This window comes from Lissotriton vulgaris, chromosome 6 (assembly GCF_964263255.1).
Source record: "Lissotriton vulgaris chromosome 6, aLisVul1.2, whole genome shotgun sequence".
Classification (NCBI taxonomy): domain Eukaryota; kingdom Metazoa; phylum Chordata; class Amphibia; order Caudata; family Salamandridae; genus Lissotriton; species Lissotriton vulgaris.
The window spans coordinates 168053423-168074621 of record NC_141694.1 but is presented as its reverse complement, the minus strand read 5'-3'; the positions used below and the strand labels follow the sequence as shown (position 1 = coordinate 168074621).

Genomic DNA, 21199 nt, shown 5'->3' with positions numbered 1-21199 from the left:
GAAGAGAGGGACAGGTTGATCAAGGACAGCACCGGGGTGTGGCAAACCGGCCCCAGGGTCTTGAGTTGGGCCAGTTTCAGCGGGTCTGCCGGAGATCCAGACTTGATTTTGGCGCTGAGAGAGTCAAACACCTCCAAAGATAATGGGATAGCTTATCCCAAATTACAGTCCTCCCTGCTGACTGCATGCGTGAAGACCTCAAAAGGATGAAGCATGTCTGTCAGGCTTTTAACTAGCTCCCATTGCTTCACCTGTATCCTCAGGTCAATCATAGGTGTACCCAGTTTAAAGAAATACTGATCGACTACCGCATACTGCTCATACAGACGTTCAAGCATGTAGAAGGCTGAGTTCCAACGTGTTACCACCTCCTGGATGAGTTCTTTCACTGGCACTTTACATTCATGTTGCAGCCACCTCAGCTGCTTCCGGGCCTTAAAAGAATGGTTGAAATGTGTGCACATTCTTCGGCAGGTGGTCAGTAACTCGTAGACTGGACTTTCTTCACTCAAGAATTTTTTAACAACCAGGTTTATACAGTGCGCCAAACACAGCACTCTGAAATAGTTACCCTTATCCATGGCCTTAATTACATTGGCGCAATTATCCATGGAAACATAACCAATCATGCGTTTTCTTGGGGACAGCCATTGAAAGACATTTGTGTTAAACTCATGCAAAATGTTTTCTCCTGTATGATTTTTCTCCATGGCAAATATGGCTAGTGTTGCATGTTTCCAAGCAGCTTTATAAACTTTGTCCATTTCAACACCTGCGCTTAGCTTTGCTGTAACCACTGAAAAAGAGACCCAGTGTGCAGTGATGCACATGTAATCAAGGGCTTGGCAACTGGTCCACATGTCTATTGTCAGATGTATAGTGTGAACAGCACTCTTCTGCAAAGCTTCCCCAATCACCTCCAGCACATCTTCATGTAGTGCTGGAACCGCAACTCTGGCAAAATAGAACCGGCTAGGAACCTTCCATTTAGGGCAGAGCGTTGCCACTATTTCATAAAAACCCACCCCTTACACAAAACAGTAGGTGCGGACGTTTTCTCTGATGAGAAACACTACCGCCATTTTCTTTGTACAAAACAAAAAGGGTGAAGGTCCAGCGCTAGTATTTTAGCCAGCTTAGTGTTATACAGACGCGCCATTGGGTGGTTGTGTTCAAATGGCGCATCTGAAAACAACATGCTTCTAATGGTGGGCTGGGCCATTTTACGGGATGATGATGACTTCTTCGACCCAGTTACGCTCAGTGATGATAAACTTTTTCGCATTGGTGTCTCACTCTCTCCCACACTCTTAGTGTGGCTCATATATCTTGCAGGGGGTGTGCTGCTGACAGGGCTACTGGGTGTAACTGAAGAAATGTGTGACGCTTCTTCCTCCTCGTCATCATCAGATGAAACATCAATGGATACAATTTGCTGACTTGCAATTCTGGCTGACTTGATCTCCCTTAGGTGCGCATGCCATTTGACAGTGTGCTGTCTCTCAAGATGACCTCTCTGGCCTCCTGTACCATAGTTGGTACCAAGCTTACCACGGCTAACTCGAACCTTACAAATGGTACAAATGGCTATGTTTTCCCTTGTTGGGCTAACACTAAAGAAGTCCCAAACTGCGGACTTCAAATGTCTGTGGGGGGCGGAGAAGGCAATACTGGGAAGGCTAATGCCGGATGAAGTGGAGGATGTGTGTTGCCGAAATTTACTACGTTGTGCACTTACTAATTGAGGAAATGGAGGTCGAGGTGGATGGAGGTCCCTTCTGGCGAGAAAATATGGAAGCTGTAGGTAGTGGTGTACTAGTTAACTGCATTGGTGGTGGTCCCATTGACACGTCGCCAACATCACGCTCAGCAGCATTTCGGGATAGGGTAAAAATGTCTGTTTGCTGCATGCCCGCTGAGGCTGGAGTGGCGTCTATGATGACTGCGTCGTCGTCGTGAGAGTCTTCATCAGCAGGAGTATACGCCACTTCTTGTTCAGCGTCATCATCACACTCCATAACTATGAGACTTTCGGGGACCTTCCTTTTACGCTTAGCTACCTTTGTCAGATCATGGTGTGCCTCACTCTCAGACGGCACTGGTAGTTCGCAATTTTCATCCATATCATCAGACGGCTTGAAGAAGATGTAGCCACCATCCTTGATCTTTTCCTTGCTGGGGATCTGGAAGACAATGAATCATCAGGAGGAGTGGCTTCCTCAAATGATACCTCGGCTTGAATGTCGATTTCCTGATGTGCCCCTATTTCGGGAGGAACAACTATTGTGGGCACGTGTGCCGCTCCATGCACCTCTGCTTGCGCCTCTCCTTGCGCTGCCTCTCCTTCCACATGTACTTGGGCTTGTGGCACATGTGGTTGTTGTTGCGGCTGTGGTTGTTGAACATTCGTCAGATGAGTTACAACAACCTGTGTTGATTGAGGGATGCTGCTACTTTCTTGCGATGAGCCAACAACACTGGTCGATGGTGATTGAACAACTATACTGGCTGCCTCTGCAGCACTCAAGGGCTTGGACCTAAGTTGGCGTGGTGGTGGTGGCACTGAGCCCAATGGAGCTGAGGTGCTGCTCCCAGCTTGGTCTCCAGCAGACCCCGCTGCTGCTGCAGGCATACTTTTTCCCCCAAAAATGCGGCGGTCGGCACATCAGTCTCCTTGGTAAGTGGCGCCACTTGCTTCTTCTGCTCCTTACTGGCAACTTTGTTGCTAGAGGAGCTACGGGCAACTTTTTTTGGGGCCATCCTCTTCAGATGTCAGAACAGCAGGCCGCAGTTGCACAAGTTGCAGAGTTGTCTGTGGCCACACGTGACGTTGTGCTGCACACACCGCAGCAGGACTTGTTCCGGGCACTGATGAGGAACGATGAGGCTGATGATTCGTCTTTTTGCACCTAAAAGCAAACGAAGCCAGAGGAACATCAGTTAAATAAATGTTGCATTTGTAGTGCTTCGATTCATAGTTTGCAAGTAAGCATTTTTATTATACCCACCCCCCAAAATGGAAAGACCAATAAAATGCACAACTAACAGAGTACCCCTGGGCATAATGGATGAAAGCATGGCAGACTGGGTGCAGGCCTATGGCACAACAAAGCACACTGCCTGGCTTCAAAATGGCCCCTAGACCCCCCCACCCACATGGCCAGGCCCTGCCTGGACCAGGCCTCAAAATGCCTGGTCCAGGCAGGCCCCAACACCACCCCAAAAAATCGAAAAACACATAAAAATCACCACAATCCAATGCCATCCATGCCCTCAATGATGTGTACATTCAAGACACCCCACAGAAGGACTAGGCCCATGCACCACTGAGTAACCCTGGGCATAATGGATGAAAGCAAGGCACATTGGAAGCAGGCCTACGACACAAAGCACACTGCCTGGCTTCAAAATGGCCCATTGACCCACACCACATGGCCAGGCCCTGCCTGTACCAGTCCTCAAAATGGCCCCCACCCACATGGCCATGCCCCATCAACACCCCAAAAATCACCACAATCCAATGCCATCCATGCCTTCCATGATGTTTACATTAAAGAGACCCCACAGAAAGACTCAGTCCATGCACCACTGAGTACCCCTGGCCAAAAGGCCCCAACAGCCAAAAAATCGGAAAACACACAAAAATCACCACAATCCAATGCCATCCATGCCCTCAATCATGTTGAAATTCAAGACACCCCACAGAAAGACTCAGTCCATGCACCACTGAGTACCCCTGGGCATAATGGATGAAAGCATGGCAGACTGGGTGCAGGCCTATGGCACAACAAAGCACACTGCCTGGCTTCAAAATGGCCCCTAGACTCCACCCACATGGCCAGGCCCTTCCTGGACCAGGCCTCAAAATGGCCCCCACCCACATGGACAGGCCCCAACACCACCCCCAAAAATCTACGCCGCGTCTACGTGTTCGCAATTGTTTACTCCCGCGATGCGTGATCACGGGCCTTTATGACGTACTCGCGTTGACAAACTCTCGCTGTGCAAGGTGGCAAGCCACGATGACGTAATCGCGGTCGACAAACTCCCGCGGGATCCCGCAGCAAGATCCAAAATGGCGCAGCACACGCAAACATGGAGAAAAACAACTCTTCAAACGCTGAATGACGGTAAGTGAACGCCGCGCGCCGCAATATTGTATTTGTCAAGCGCGACCAAGCAAAAAAATCTGCTGCGTGCGAATTTGCGAATTTTCGGCAAATTCCCGAGAATTCGCAGATTGCGAATTTGCCGAAAATCCCCAAATTCCGCGAGCGGAACGGATTTTACGCTCATACTCTTTTCCTGAAGTTTCTTCCACTTCAAAATGGGCAGGAGATTATAAAAAGGACCTTCAGTCCCACTCTTCAGTACACTCCTGTACCTGTGGATACTATAGAAAAAGGGATGTCCTGCTGCTATAAGGACTACTCTGCTGCTTGAGGCCTTCCCAGCTTGCTGAGAAAAAAGACTTGACCTGCTTCAGGGACACAACAAGCTCCAGAGGCCTCTCTGTAACTACTCAGCTGACCTGCTGCAAAGGGGTCTGCCTGAACCTGTAAACAGACCTCTCCAAGCCCTGTTTACCCCTGCTATAGTGAGTTTCTGATCCCCGAAGGTGCTTCCCAGCTCCTAGACCCTTGGTGTGGCATCCATTGAGCTCCTCCTTGAAGAAAATGAGAAATCATGAAGTTTTGGGCTCTTTGTGACCACAAATGGGCCTGTTATTGCCAATAACTTGCCATCCATGCCACCTGCCAACGTGAAGCCCCGGCGAAACCGACTGTTCATGCTACAGCAACCACCAGCGATGACCAGCAATGTGAGATCTGCACTTTACACCACAGCATCGCCAGCCACACTGACCACCAACGGGAAGCTCGAGCAATGACCCTCTACAAAACAATATATGATCTTTGCCCTACAGCAACGACTGTCCGCGAGTCTCTCCCTGCTCCTCGTGGCCCCTTCTACCACAAATGGAATGCTTTATGCTGGACTTTAGAAGGTACCTTTTTCTGCTGGACAGACCTGGGCTTTGTATCCAGCTCATGCTCCATTGCTATCAGCTTGGACTTGGGACTTTCACCCAGCCTCACATTACCAGATAGCCGTGAGTGGTATTTTGTGCCTCCAAGCAGTATATTTACCATAAATCTTTGAAATTGCATATCTCCGGTTCTACAGATTGATGTTTGTCATTTTGCTGAGAAATACAATATTATATTTTACTCTCATTTTATGAATTGGTGTGGGATTTTCCTTGTGTTGTCTTTTCATTTCATTTCGGTTTGTGTTCTACATAAATACTTTACACATTGTCTCTAAGTTAAGCCTGAGTGCTTTTTTGTCAAGCTTACAGAGGGTAAAGCACAGGTTTATTTAGTAACTTTTGTGGTTCCCCCTGGGAAGGATTGCGGCTGTTGCTTGAATAGAATTTCACCCCCCTCAACTAAAACCTAGCATCTTACAGTTGTATTTCTTCACTTTATTATTGTTAGAACGATTGGCTACATTGAAATTAGAGAAGGACGAATACTCTGAATAAAGTTCAACATAATATTACATAAACTATATATTTTCAATTGAAGTGATCCAAATGTAATTCCTCTGATTGTGGGGCCACAAACCATGAAACCTCATGATTTTTAAAGATTAGCTGATGTTTTACCTGCTTTATCACCCTTGGATAAGAGTTCTACTTCTTTCCAGTGTTAGCAGTCCCCCTCGTTTGTCAATATATATAGATATTTTTCATAGTTTTATTATTTCATTTTTTTAATTATAAGCAGGACACTGTTAGAAAGAAAGGTATTTCGTAAGGTGTTTATTTTTTGTTAACAAGTTATGATTTCGGATTTGGTTTTTATGTTTTGTTCTACTGTTGTGTTGGCACAGGTTCCTCTGAGATGTGAGTTAAAGGCATCCATTCATTTTGTAGCAGCAGTTTACTAAATAAACATGTTTTCAAAAAAGTGCTGGCGGTTATATTTATTAGAACAGTTGTGGCTCTATTCCTCACCAACTTTTATCACTAATGTAGCAATTGCTTAAGCAAATATAGACTTACAGAATGTACCTACCGAAGCACCTTCTCTTACCTCTTATCTGATACTCTAAGACTGGCAGTGTTTTAAATGACTTCTCATCACCTGATTTATGCTGAAACTGGGCAGCCAAATGGAAGAAAGGATAGAGGGAAACTGCCTGCAAAATTCTAAACAACTACAACATACCAGCTGTATTTTCTATTTACAGTTCTCCACCACACAAAACTAACTGATTAATTATTTACAAGTCATCACCACATGTGACTAATTGAATTAGATGGTGTACCTTGCCCTAACCTGCTTTCAGCTGCAATAGTTTTGCCCATTCAGGAACATGAGTGGAACAATTAATCAGCACCCCACCACAACCCCCCCAGCGTCAAATTCATAAGCAACTTTAATGTTTTGTCATGCAGATTTGTAGAGCGCACTGTCACCCAGGAGGGTATCCTGGTGCTAAGGTATGAGCCTAGCAAAATCTAGGGCCTAGTGGAACTACTTTAAAAGCCAACCTTCAACCTATGGTGGAATTCAGAAAGTGAGGAGGAGGCTCGTACGAGTAGTAGAAGGTAGTTTCACACTTTAGAACCACTGGATCTGGTTTTCTATGTGTGTGGGATGTGTGCAAGTAGGAGTCCAGATTAGTGGTGTTGTCTGGAATGTTTTTGTGATCAGATTCTATTGTTGTGGTATTCTGGCTCAGTGCTATGTAGCACCTTGAAAGTGTGTCAAATACTGCAGAGAGGTCCAGGACGATGCCACTGTGTCTCCTCTGTCCTGAGTCATGTGGATGTCATCTGTGGCAGTATTGAGGTCAGTTTCTGTGCTGTGGTTAGGTCTAAAATCAGACTGAGTGGTGTTGAGTGGTTGGTGGTCATTGAGGTATTCAGTGAAGCATCTGTTGGTCATTATCTCTAAGACCTTGCCCTTGAATGGTAGCAGGGAGATCAGCCTGTAATTGCCAAGCGTTGAAGGATCTGCAGAGGCTTTCTTCAGTAATCGTCAAGTGTCTGTGAAGTTAGCAGAAGACCTGGATATATTTAGAAAGTGTGTGAGCATGGTGCTGAAGGGTTGGAGTCCTCTGGAGTAGGTGTGGTAGAGGCAAGGTTGTTAGCCATTGTTCTTGGTTTCTAACTAGTAAACTCAGGAATTTCAATTGAAGCCAAACTGAATTTGTAGATCACATATTACTTTCACTCTTCTTTACCTGAAAGTGACCCACAAATACTCCCCATTCTAAAGTGGGTTCTACTTAGACGAATGAGGGACAGGCTTATCTTTTTATGTGTGGAGTACTCAACCCTGACTGGAGTCTCTGCTCTTGTAAACTTACTATTACAATTAAAATGCAGTTATGTGAATACTGAAAAACCGTAAACTTACACAAATGTACAACTTTGCTTTGTGAATCAGGCCCTATATGTTTAACTTGGAAAAATCTCTCACACCTTCCCTCGCTAACACCATAATCCGATGCATGTTGTCTGAATGTAAGATGTATACAGACAACTAAAAGAAGACCCCCATTACACCGTTCTGACTCTTGTTGTGAATGTAGTCATGTTGATCGATCAATCATTTGGACTTTTTTAAAGGCAATTTCCCTTTTAACACCTTTTTTTGTTTCTTGTAGGGACACCAAAGGCTTCTATTCACGGAATTTGGCTCAGCCCACATGGTGGTCGATTTTTTAATTTGTAGCAATATAGAAGCAATATTCTTGTGCTATCTTGATGGTGTTTTGAATTCTTACATTTATTTTTACGATCCGTCATGGTTCAAAATAAACTATGTATTGAATTTGGTGGCCTGAAACTTCGCTTCTAGTAAAATCATGCCCTCTTTTTAACACTATCTTGACCAGGGTTGTGCATCATTGCAGTCGTGGGTGTATGAAAAGTTTACAACTGTGCAAATATTTCAAAGGTTTTTGCTTTACCACTTCTCATGATAACTGACCTAAATTATTTTGTTCACATTGTCATTTAACTCTAGGAAATTGGTTCTACATAGGATACACTTCACAAAAAAACATTAGTGTTCGTTCTGCTGTGCAATGCTATTTCTCAAAAACATTTGGCTATATCACAATGTGGAACAATGGAAAAATATGGAAAACTTACAAATGTTGAAAGGGTAATACTCTTGCACTTCGCAAAACTGCAAAAGAAAAGCGCATTTCATAATCCCAGAACTCTCAAATTACTTATTCCTCATGTTCTGACAAAGGAGAAACAATGTTTCATTGTATACTCTGTATTACACCTGACGTCCTTGGTGTGATATTACCCCAAACTATTTGCCTCCACTTCCCCTAGTTTTCTGAATTTGGTTTTGTTAGCTTTAGGACTCTGTGCACTTTAAAACTGCTAACCAGTGATAAAGTGCTTGTGCCCTCTCTTATAAACATGGTAAAATTGGATTATACACAATTGGCATATATACTTTAATTGTAATCCCTGGTAAATGGTACTACATATACCAATGACCTATAAATTAAATGCCACTAGTGTGCCCGTAGCACTCGTTGTGCCACCCACTAAAGTAGCCTTTTAGAAGATTTATCAGGGCTGCCACTGCAGCCTGTAGTGCAGTTTTAAAGTACCATCAAAACCTAGAAAAATAATAATTTTGTCAGGTCTAAAGCTTCCTTCTAAATACTTATAAGCAGGGCCGCTGGAATTATGCAATTCTGTGGCCATGGCGCTTTTCACATATTTGTAGATTTACTACATTTGCCACATAATCTATCATCAGCCACATAATTTGCAGATTTTAACAAACAAAAAATGTGTTTCAGCTCAAATGGTTCTAAAGTTACTAACCTACAGCGACACGTGTTGCTAAGGCAGTGCAAGGTCCTTTGCAAAGGTTGACTGATAACCTTTCTGTAGCTTATTGCTATATTTGAGTGCTAAACTAGTACGAATGAGGTTCAACTAAAGCCCAGGCAGTGTTAACAAGTATAAAAAGGACAAAATAATCAAGTAATGCTATCACAAAATGGGCTGCATAATGCCTTATAATTTGCCTTTTCTTGCCCATAATTTACCCAATGCTACCGCATAACTTGACTCTCCTCTGCCACATAATTTCAGTTGCCCTGCTTGTAAGTCACCCCTAAAGTAGGCCCTAAAGGCTCATAAGACGGGTGTATTGTATTTAAACAGTAGTACATATGGATTTTTCATGTCCTGACAGTCAAAAAAAAAGTCCTACTGAAGAACTGCCATTGAGGCTCTAACCGGCCCCTCTCCGCTCTGTTGGGTCAAACCGTTGACATTTCGCAAAACCTGGATTGGATTATTCTTCTATAAAAGGGGCAAGTGTGATTGAAACTATTACTCCTATACAATGAGATCACATTTCTGATGTACAAATAAATGTAACAGACAGGCTTCTATATAATGCCTATGTTATATGTATAACTTCCTCCTTTCATTCATTGACCAAATTTCCTAAACGGCCCCTCTTTTTGAACACATTCTCTCTCTTATCTTTCAATCTGGAGCGACCGTTTGCAAATAATGTAATTAAACTGTCAAGTTGCATATAAAAAACTCATACATCTTTGTGTATGATAAGTATTGTTTTTTTGTTGACTATTTTCCTTATTTACAGAAGTAATTGGTTACCCCCTATCTCAAGAGTGAGGGCGGTGGAAATTATGACAAGCTAATTAGTTTAGTCTTATCTTTTCTGTTGGTCTCTCCGATTGGACCACTGTTGCACAGTACCCAGATCCTTCGGGTTAGTGTTGGGTTACCCCATTGATATGTAATTGGGACTTTTAGAAAGTCGGGATTTGCTTGTCATAACCCTTAGTGCCTTCTGCCAGTCACCTAGGTCACGTGACTGTGAAGGGTTTGAGCATTCCTCCCATACAGTGACACAAAAGGGACTAGGGGCCTCATTTATGAAAAGTGACGCATCGCTGCGTGAAAACAGCGATGCGTCACTTTTCACTGCGCACTCCTTGCGACACCAATGATGCGTCATATTTAATGTATGACGCATCATGTCGCAAGGACTTACAGATACGTCAGTATTTCTGACGCATCTGTAAGCGCAAAAGTGACGCATTGCTGGAGTGTGTCACAAAAGTGACGCAACTCCAGCAATGCGTCCTTTCACATGGGGAAAGCCCCATGTGAAAGGGCTTGCGTCAGTCTTACGCCTGCTGTGAGGCAGGCGCCAGATTTTGACGCAACAGCATCATAAAAGTGACGCAGTGAAATCTCATAGATTTCACTGCGTCACTATTACGAGGCTTTTTGCGGGGGAACGCCCCCTCTGCATACATTACACCTGACGCAGGTATAATGTGGCGCAGGGGTTTAAAAAGTGACGCATCTACCTAGATGCGTCACTTTTTAAATATGGCGCAACAAGGCGCATTTTGTACGCCGCTGGTGCGTCACAAAAAGTGACGCACCGGCGGCGCAAAACTCACGCAAGGCCTCATAAATAAGGGCCTAGGTGTGGGTAGGATGGGTCATCCTGCCAGGATAGCTGGGGGCAGAGCTGTGCCCTGCCCCACTTGCACTTCAAAGGGCTTGCCTCCAGCACACACAAAGGAACCTGGCTCCAACCTTTTGTCACTCCAGGCGTCTTGACTCCTATACGGGAGAATGGAAGAACTTTCCAAAACCAAATGTAGGGCTTGTATAGGGAACTCCTACACACAAAGGTTGACTTCAGTTACAAATATTGGACATCCAAAGCCACTCTACAGAACACTCCTGAACTTGTGTCCTTCTTCTTGAGGACTGCCTTTCTGTCTGAGAAGGAAGACAGGACCTACATACCCTCACCCCAGGCTAACCAGAATGACTCCATGGGTCAGTTGGGTGACCTCCTGTATATGCTACAGGGACACACGAAGCTGCAGAGGATTCCCAGCAACTGCCCTGCTGAACTGCTGTAAATGGATCCACAACTGGACCTGCCTGAGCCCTGCTGTTCTCTGCCGGAATGAATCCTTGATGCCCACATGGTGGCTCCCTATGTACTGGACCCTTGGCCAGCATCTGTTAAAGCTCTTCGCATAAAGAAAAGGGGAAATCCTGAAGTATAGGCTCTTTGTGACTGTGAGTGGGCCCCTTGGCGCTGAGACTCTGCCACCCACGACAGCCACCAATGAGGGCTCCATTGGAAACCTTCTCTTCGTGCTACCGCGACTGTAAGCGACAACCAGCAATATGAGATCTGCACTTCACACTTCAGCAATGAAAACCCACGGTGACCACCAATGTGAAGTGCCAGCAATGACCATCTATTTTAATGGGAATAACCTGGTTCCCTGTATCCGACCCGAACTCCATTGAGTTTGACCGAAACTTGTGGCATTCCCCGGTACAGCACAACCACATGAAAGCAAGTTGCACTTAGTGCTTTTTGGTGGTATATTACCTTAAAACTTTGAAATTGCACATCTACGGTTCTACAGTTAGGTATTTTTTCGCTCTGCCATCAATTTATTTATTCAAATTAATTTATCTTATTTTTCAAATTTGGTTTGGGATTTTTCATGTATTGTGCGTTCCCTTCGTTTGTGTGCTGTATAAATACTTTACACATTCCTCGACGTTCAGCATCACTGATTTTGAGCCAAGCTACCAGAGGGCTAAGTATAGGTTAATTTACTGACTTTTGTGATCTTCCCTGAAAAGGTTTGGGCTTGTTGTCTGAGTGGGGCTTTCACCCACTCAACCAATAACCCCATTTCTTACTTTTTCACTTCCAGAATCCTTAAAGATGCTGCCTGATGAATACTCGTGCCCTGTGGTATGCCCTTTCTAGTCCCTCATTACGAGTTCCACACTCCACACAGTGGCAGGGTGCAGACTCATCAACTATACTTATCACTACCATAAAGTAACACCCTGTCACTGAAGTGCCTGTAGACCCCATGGAATGGGGAATAACGATGTCATTAATGCTGAGAGGTTTAACAATTTCCTTTACCACCTATTTTGAGCGGGTGGAAAATGGTAGTATGGGCTTCTTTGTAGGGAGGAGGCTGAGAGTGGGGTGTGGGAAGGCCTTGCATGCTCCCCCCTTACAAGAAAAGAAGGTCAGGCAAGGTGAGGGACAAGGCCAGGCTGCTGTAGCAGCCAAATGCAAATTCGATTTTAGCGGCCATTTTCTCCGGCCTGTAAAATTAGGTCTAGTGTACCTGCCCCCGGGAAAACCAGGTGCGAAAAAGCTGGACCGTTTGTGATTGTGGGTGGAAGAACCCTCGACAGGAATTCAGCTCTGCCCCAAGGGCTCTTCCAGTTTTTGGTATCATTTCATCCCGCCATTCCCATTCAGTGCAGGTGCCTCTCAACCCACCTTCAACCATTGTATGCTGCAAAAGTGCTACAGATGTGTTGTGCACCCTGTGTGGGATGAAACTTGTGCACAGGACTGTACAATTATGATACACATAAATGGAATCAAGGGCACTGCACATCCCTTCAATGTATTTTAATAAACAATGGTTATTAAACTCCCCAACCGCCGAAGTCAAAAAGCAAAGCGAACACAGGTACTGGGATGTGTGATCAGACATTTAGCGTGTTCACTTTGACATTGTAAAAGAGGTGGCTTGATTTCATTTCTTACTGTAGGCTGACTTGGTTTTGTATCAGAAACAATAATGCTGCAGCAACTGCTGAAGATCAAACGCTGCTCAGATCCCATTTACAGCAGGAGGAGCGCGAGGAGTGTCCCCGCGAACGACATGCAAATTAGCAGAAAAAGTAATTCAACTTCAGTCGGCTCCGCAGATGAATGGAGCATCCTTAATTCAACTTTCACTTGGAATGCGGATTCTGCCGCCTCTTGAAAGGGTTCTACTTTCATCCATTTCTAAAACGTCGCCTGTGAAGCTCCTCTCTGCACCCGAAAGTCAAATGCATTTGTCACCACCATGTTTCACTTGGGAGGGAGGGCGAGGGGTGGGAGAAAAGTAGACCAAAAGTTGTTTGTGTGTGTAAAAGGCCGCTTTATTAAGACACAGGTGCACATTACAAATACAAACCTTGGCAACGCCTTACAAAACTAAACCTCACTAAATAAATAAATAACTACAAACTCAGCCCCCCGAACCCTCCCCCACCCCTAAAACATTTGAGCCCTCCCCCTCCCAACAATACATCAATAAACAATATAACAGCATTATAACATTACATCATCAATAAAACATTACGTCATCAATAAAACATTTCGTCATTGATCAAACATACGTCATCGTTAAAACTTTATTCGTCAAACCACAATTGCAATAACAACGGTCAGGTCCTCCATAACCATAAACCCTGCCTGACCCTGCACTCCTGAAGATACCCCCCTCACAAAACTGAACGGTCAAACCATGACCAACATACCCCAGCACTTGTCAAAGAAATACTCGAACTAATACTCAACCAGCAATCTGCCTAAAACCGTAATGATACACAAAAACACCGCACAGCACCTGTGTGTAGCGACGAATACAAATACAAGAAAAAAAACCCTGCACACCGGTGGCCCACAAAACAGCCTTTTTCTTAAAAAAGAAAAATGGAACAAAAAACACCAAAAATGGGAAAAAACTAGGAAGCGAGGGGAAAAAAGAACATTAATGCAAAAAAGAGGGAGGGAGGGTGGGACAAAAAAGCTACAAGCCCTCCTAGCCACCAGGTCACCAAACCTAAAATGGTGGCTGGTAGGCAGTGGGAGGGAGATTTATAATTGGGCTATGCTGGTCCTACTAGACCAGCCCAAATCTGGAACATTCTGGCAACTTCTTAAAGAAAAACCCCTTGCAGCCCTCCCAAACCGCCCGGGGGAGGGGACCTCCCGGCGGTCGGCTCCCTCCCCCAAGCCCCCCTTGGGAGGGAGGGCGAGGGGTGGGAGAAAAGTAGACCAAAAGTTGTTTGTGTGTGTAAAAGGCCGCTTTATTAAGACACAGGTGCACATTACAAATACAAACCTTGGCAACGCCTTACAAAACTAAACCTCACTAAATAAATAAATAACTACAAACTCAGCCCCCCGAACCCTCCCCCACCCCTAAAACATTTGAGCCCTCCCCCTCCCAACAATACATCAATAAACAATATAACAGCATTATAACATTACGTCATCAATAAAACATTACGTCATCAATAAAACATTTCGTCATTGATCAAACATACGTCATCGTTAAAACTTTATTCGTCAAACCACAATTGCAATAACAACGGTCAGGTCCTCCATAACCATAAACCCTGCCTGACCCTGCACTCCTGCAGATACCCCCCTCACAAAACTGAACGGTGAAACCATGACCAACATACCCCAGCACATGTCAAAGAAATACTCGAACTAATACTCAACCAGCAATCTGCCTAAAACCGTAATGATACACAAAAACACCGCCACCCAGAAAGGTAGGCGGGGAAGACACGCCTCCCTTTCTGCCCCCCCAACCGCGAAGCGAAAGAGAAACGAGAAAATCAGCGCTGCATGGCCAATGCCCGGGCTAAGACCTCACGAAGCTCCAACAAGTAAAGATCCATGCCCACACGAGACAAATGAACTCCATCATCCCTAAAAAACTCAACAGACTCAAACTTAATGTCCCTGTGTGAAATCCTGCTGAAACCAAGGCTCCTACAGCAACGAGACACCGCTGAATTCACTTTCTTCCTAGCCCGATCGACAGCCCTGGGGTTCACAGCTCCTCTCCATATCCTACGAGGTTTCAACTCTGTCCAAAAAACATGACACCCAGTCCACAGGTCCTTAATGAGGCCTAAATCTCGCTTCATAGCTCGTAGCAAAACTACACCTTTCGTAGCACATAGGTCATTTTCTCCCAAATGAATAACTAAAATATCCGGGCATAAACCGCCCACCATGTTGTTGTTCAAACAAGGGATTAACTCTCTCCAGAGCATCCCGCCTTTACCCTTCCAAATAACGTTAAACATCCGATCAGTGAAACCAAGTAGTTCTCCAAAGTAACTCCTCGCTGCCTGGACTCTGGCCCACTTGACAAAGGAATGCCCCACTATCCAGACCGTTACCACCGAGGAGCGAGGCCCAGCAACGGATCCTGAAAAAGAAAAAAGAATTAGAATCATGTTAGGGAGGACGACGCATGCGCCTCCCCTGCAGAGCTACTCACATACCGCTGGAAACAATTGGAAGACCAGCGCCCCAATCGCATAATATCCCTCTCCGTCCAACCTCTGTTAAAGGCCTCAGTAGCTGCACCTATTCGGAAAGAGTGAGTCCCATAGAGATTGCCATCGAGACCTATGTGCTGTAGAGCTTTGCGCAAGACCATTCGTAACTGATAAGGTATTACAGGGGTGCCATTGATATGCTGGAAAACAAGAACTTCATCACCACCCCCACATAATGAACGCCAGCGCCGCGCCAGCAGTAAAGGGCAAGTAAGCTTCGGAGTACGTGCTTGTAACCACACACCTTTTCCCTTACCCGTCTGATCAGTTTTGGAGCTTGCCAACCATACATGCACTCCCTCATCATAACAAAAAACGTCCTTCCAAAACAATCCACACTTATATTTCGACCCCAACAACTCCGATACCCTAAAAGCTCCAAAAACATGAATGCCAACAGCATTGAGAAAACACATGCCTCAAAATCATCTAAACAAACTACAGGTAAAACTGTGATTAGTCTGGCAAGAACTTGCCAAGACAGGGGGGCCCTGGATCTACCAACGTGCCCTTGCTCTCTGGCCCAACCCTCAAGCATCCTCCTACCAATGTCCCCTGCTGACGGAGTGTAGCCCCACAACAACTTCCCCATGAAAGCAATCCCCGCCAGTTTCCCAGCAATGGTTACTTTGGTTAAACCTTTATCCATGAGGTCCAGTATGAAATTGACCACATCGTCCGACCGACGCGACAGATCCTCCCTTCTGACAGCACCAGAGTCCAGGAATTCCTTCCAAGCAAGGGAATACGCAGAACGCGTAGACACAGACAAAGAACCTACCACCAATTGTACGACCCGACCTCGCCGACGTGCCACAGATGACTCGGCATCGGACTCGGGGATCTGTCTGCGTCCCTCGCCAGTCCACGGAATCTCCCCCACTGTGAACGAGACAAAGCATCCGCAATGTCATTGTCCACTCCAGGAATGTGTAAGGCACGAAAATGAATATCGTGTTTCAAACAACCCAGCACGAAGACTCTCATAAGTTTTAACACTTGTTCGTCCCTGGCCGACTGTCGGTTCACTATCTCAACAACAGCCATGTTGTCTACACGAAACAGCACTTTCTTGTGTGCCAATTCCTCCCCCCAGAGGGTCAAGGCGACCAATAAAGGGAAAAGTTCCAGAAAAGTGATACCACGACCACCATTCAACCATTCATCAGGCCAACGTTCCGCACACCATTTGCCATTCCAAAAGAGCCCAAAACCATCGCTGCCTGCAGCATCCGAAAACATTTGTACATCCCACTGAAAGTCAACATCTCTGACCAAGGGGACACCATTGAAGAAAATCAGGAAAAACTTCCACATTCTCAAATCCTCCTTAACACCGGCAGACAGACGAACACGATGGTGCGGCAATTGATGACCTGCCAAAGCCCTGCCCAGTCTTCTACAAAAAGTCCTGCCCGCTCTCACCACTCTGCAGGCAAAATTCAAATGACCCAACAGCACTTGAATCTCTTTCACCAACACTTTTCTCTTTGCCAACATTACGTCCAGCAGTTCGACCATGTTGACCCGTTTGTCCTCGGGCAGGCGAGCAGACATAACCACAGAATCTATTTCAATACCCAAAAAGGAGAGGACAGTGGCAGGACCCATTGTTTTCTCAGGAGCCAAAGGGACTCCCAGATCCTCCATGAGCCCTTGGAATGTGTCCAGAGCCTTCTGGCACTCCGCGGAGCCCGGGGATCCGACAAAGAAAAAGTCATCGAGGTAGTGCGTTACCAGTGAATGACCGGACTGCTGGGAAAAATACCATTGCAGAAAAGTACTGAAACACTCAAACAAGGCACATGATATTGAGCAGCCCATCGGCAGAGCCTTGTCCACGTACCATTTACTTGCGAATTGTATACCCAGAAGGCACCAATCGTCCGGGTGGACAGGCAACAGCCGGAAAGCAGACTTGATGTCACACTTAGCCATCTCAGCGGCTGCGCCCGCGGTCACAACAAGTGACATGGCCACGTCAACCGAAGAGTAAGATACAGACACTGCCTCAGGGTCAATGAAATCATTAACAGACGACCCTTCAGGCCAAGACAAATGTTGAATCAGTCTAAACTGCCCCGGCTCTTTCTTCGGGACAACTCCAACCGGTGAAACAATCAAGTTAAGGATCGGCCAATCATGAAACGGGCCAGCCATCCTTCCTTCATGTACCTCTTTATCAAGTTTTTCTTGTACCACTGTGGCGTGTTCAGAAGCTGATTTTAAATTGGCAGACCACCTCCGTTCCCGAGAGCCTAGGTAACCTAACCGGAAACCAAACTGGAAACCTTCCAATAGTGTAAATTTTGCTGACTCGTCTTCGTAACCATGTAAAGCAATGCGCAGCCTCTCTAACTTAACTGGTGTACGAGCCCTTGGACCCAGCACCCTTAGCACCTCTGTATCCCCTTCCCCCTGAAAACTGTGAGGTCGTACTTGAAGTTCCTGAACCCGTTTGCTTCCCTTTGGGGCTCTCAGAGGGTTGGTTGTCCCAACATTTGGACAACGGATGTTTCCTACCACAACCTGAGCATTCATGTTTAAATTTACAATACTCTCTGGTGCAGGAGCCCCTGTTAAATTCCCAACAGAAACCAGACCCCGAGTGAATGGTTGCATTGACCCCCACCCCTCCCCGGGTGGGCTTCCCCTGAAAGGGCCGGTAAACTAACGGCAAACCACTGGCCGTGAAAATGGTTTTCCCCCCTGACGCTGACCCCATTGTATGTTGCCACAAGTCATTATCCAGCTCCCCCCACTTAGCCTCGGGATCCCAAGCCATCCTGGCCCTAAATTCCTCATCATACTGAGACCAAGCAAAACCACCCCCGGTGATCTGTGCCTTACGAATGACGTCCGTGTATTTAAAAAGGGACACGCTGCGCTCAGGGAACTTTTCGCAATATACACTGGCATAAATCAAGAATGCCGCTGTCCAGTTTTCGATAGTCAAGGGCACTCTAGGGCGTTTAGCCAGTTCAAACTCCTCCTCCTTAGATCCCTCCTTAGACCGGACTTCCCGGTGCAGTAGCTTAAGGAGTTCCACATACTCACCATTCCAAATGCGTTCCTTGGTGCTTAACATTAAATGAGCACCTAAAGGTTTCGTAACCCCCATATAAGGCAATTTTTTGATTTTTAACTCCTTACTGGCCACTGGCTCTTTAACATTGCTGGAAGCACCAGCCATAACACCACTTTCAACTTTATTTGTAACTTCTACCACATCATCTGTACCAACTGCAGTGTCTTGTACGTATCGACCTTTGACCAAACGGCTAGCACCAATATCTATTTCTGTGTCACCACCAGTACCCACAGACACCATCATAGGTTTGGCCTGTGTGGCTGATTGCTCACCTGGCAACAGAGAGACCACTCTCGATGGCTCCGCCCGTGGCGCCGAGGTCAATGCATCCGGTCTGCGAGGCGCCCTACTCGATGGGCCGTGCTCTCTTCTCCCTTGCACTTGACTCTGGACCACTGGAGCATGTAAAACACTACGAGAAGCATGAGAGGGCACCCCCCCTTCCGTATCCCGCAATTCACCTTCTTCAGGACTCTCTTCATCGTAGTCCAAAACCACTGAATCCACACTGGTATTCAACAAATCACCACGGGTCTTACCCAACCCGGTATCAACAACTTTACATTTCAAAGATTTTGGAACTCCATGAGGGGGAGCAGGCTGTACGCGCCTGTACCTCCCCGCGTGTTGACTCTGCAGCTCCATAGCCGCCGGCAAGGCCTGCCACCTATACCTGCTACTCGTTGGGGCCAGCGGGGTCACGCCAGACCCTCGTGTGCTGGCCGCGGCGGGATCCCTCGGTGGAACAGAGAAGGCCGCGCTAGGCATTCTCGTCGCTTCCCCTTGGCGAAAGTGGACTGGACCGCGCCCTGCCAAGTCTGGATCGCCGCCCCTATTCCTATCCTGAAAAGAAAAAGTTTGGACTGGTGTGCTAGGGTCCCTAAATGCAACACTCGAAACAGACCTTGACCTCCGTAAATTAGCATCAACAAACGTCCCCTGACACCTCTCCAAAGAACGTCCCCTAATGCAACCCTTCAATGGCACTCCCCTAACCGGAGAGTCGCCTATCATCTCCTCCTCATCACTCTCATCCAAGTTAGCGCCCGCTGCCGCTGAAGAAGAGGCCTGCAAAGGGACCCCTCGCGTGGCCCTCAATATCCTTGTGAAAACCACGCTGCGCCAAACCTGCCGTACCGAAATGCTCCCATCCAGGAGAACCGAACATGAGATAAGGACCTCTAGCATCCCCGTGCACAGGCCCTCCACTCACCTGCCTGGAATTCCCCTCACGCTCCAACAACGTATTTGATAAACCCACAGCCCCTGCAAACCTCACACCAGGGTGAGCCAACCCCACAAAATCATCCACCACAGCCCTACCAAGTCCCCCCAACCCTGGGCCATGCGCAGGTGCAGACCCCCGACTCTCACCATGAAAGGCTCCATGACCCCCCTGTGACAATCTCCTGTCATCCCTCCGCAAACGGACACTCCCCTCCTGAAAACCAGGAAACACAACAGCCCCTGACCTTGAAGAGTCCTGGCCCAAAACCTCACCAGACATAGAACTACTTTCACCCATCTGGGCCCACTCACCCTCCCCTCTGGATCCCCCTCCAACAGACAAAGCAGCACCCACATAAGAACCAGGGGTAGAGAATAATAACGGGCTGCCCACATTACTGTCCAAATCCCCATGAGCAGTACCAACATCCTGTGGAAAAACAACCTGACCAGCATGAGGCTCCATACCAACCTGTCTTCCCAACCCACCTGTAACAAACTGGCTAGAAACCCTAACATCAGCCACATCCATCCCTGATACAGCAAGGTTTGAAGGGGTTAACAACATCCCAGCGCGTGGGTCAACAATCAGCTGTGTCTCTGCCACAAAATGCTGTGCAATATCCAAATTCGGCATATCGTGCTGCTGCTCTGCCCCCTGCCAATTATTCAATTGAAAAGAGCCCCTGCGCGCCCCTCGCGCAGACACGACAAGCGCAGGCTCCACACGGCGCTCCCCTATGGGGTCAGAAGCGGAGCGCTTCTTACTCCCTCTCCGCCCCCCCCTCCCCCGCTTGGCCGGTAAAACAGGAGCGGACGCGAGCGCTTCTGCCTCCAAACCTTTCCCCGCCCGCCCCGCCGAAGAAATCACATGCGCGCCAGACGCCTGACCCGGCTGCATGCGAGCCGTCTGCCCTGCCGCCGGAGCGCCTCCCGCCCCACCCCGGGACTCAGTAACCGCCAAAGGGGCCGGTCCCGCGCCAGCACCAACAACTACGGGAGCGCCCAAAGTTACCGGCGCTCCCCCCTCCCCCGCCGCCACACGCGCCTGCCATGAAGGGGCCGGTTTCCTCGTACGGGACCGGCCCCTGTCGCTTACCTGGCTCGGGCGTCTCTTCTTCGGCGACGAGCACGCCAGTACCGCAGCGACCACGCCAGCCGAAGCCTGGCGCTGGGGACGCGCCGGCACTCCTCCTGCCAACAGATCCATGCGACCTGCCTCAGCTAGCAGGCGCATCGCTTTGATCACACGAGCATCCTCCATTTCAAAAATTGAAACTACAATAAGCCTCACACAAAGCCAATTAAACGCCTCACAAGTAACAAACCCTGACAAAAAAGCTACAAGCCCTCCTAGCCACCAGGTCACCAAACCTAAAATGGTGGCTGGTAGGCAGTGGGAGGGAGATTTATAATTGGGCTATGCTGGTCCTACTAGACCAGCCCAAATCTGGAACATTCTGGCAACTTCTTAAAGAAAAACCCCTCGCAGCCCTCCCAAACCGCCCGGGGGAGGGGACCTCCCGGCGGTCGGCTCCCTCCCCCAAGCCCCCCTTGTGATTTTCTTAGAAGAGTGCAGTGCAGCCAAATAAAATGCACACCTTAAGTGGTGTGGTGGTACTGGCAACATT

General features: G+C 47.2%; 1 protein-coding gene across 1 annotated transcript; it reads right to left on the bottom strand.

The window, feature by feature from the left end:
* Positions 1-14515: 14515 nt before the first annotated feature.
* LOC147706964 (uncharacterized) lies at positions 14516-19355 on the bottom strand. The gene is made up of 2 exons (XM_086925151.1): positions 18614-19355; positions 14516-15117 (listed from the first exon to the last, which is right to left on the bottom strand). Exons 1-2 carry the CDS (start codon positions 19353-19355, stop codon positions 14516-14518), a joined length of 1344 nt encoding a protein of 447 aa, XP_086781277.1.
* Between the last annotated feature and the right edge of the window lie 1844 nt (positions 19356-21199).

Bases quoted from the DNA above. Each gene is read 5' to 3' on its own strand.
- LOC147706964 (XM_086925151.1), bottom strand. From the start codon at position 19,355: ATGATAGGCGACTCTCCGGTTAGGGGAGTGCCATTGAAGGGTTGCATT. The intron at 15,118-18,613 runs GTGAGCAATCAG...TTTCTTTTTCAG, and splicing joins AGTGGTCTCTCTGTTGCCAG to GATCCGTTGCTGGGCCTCGC.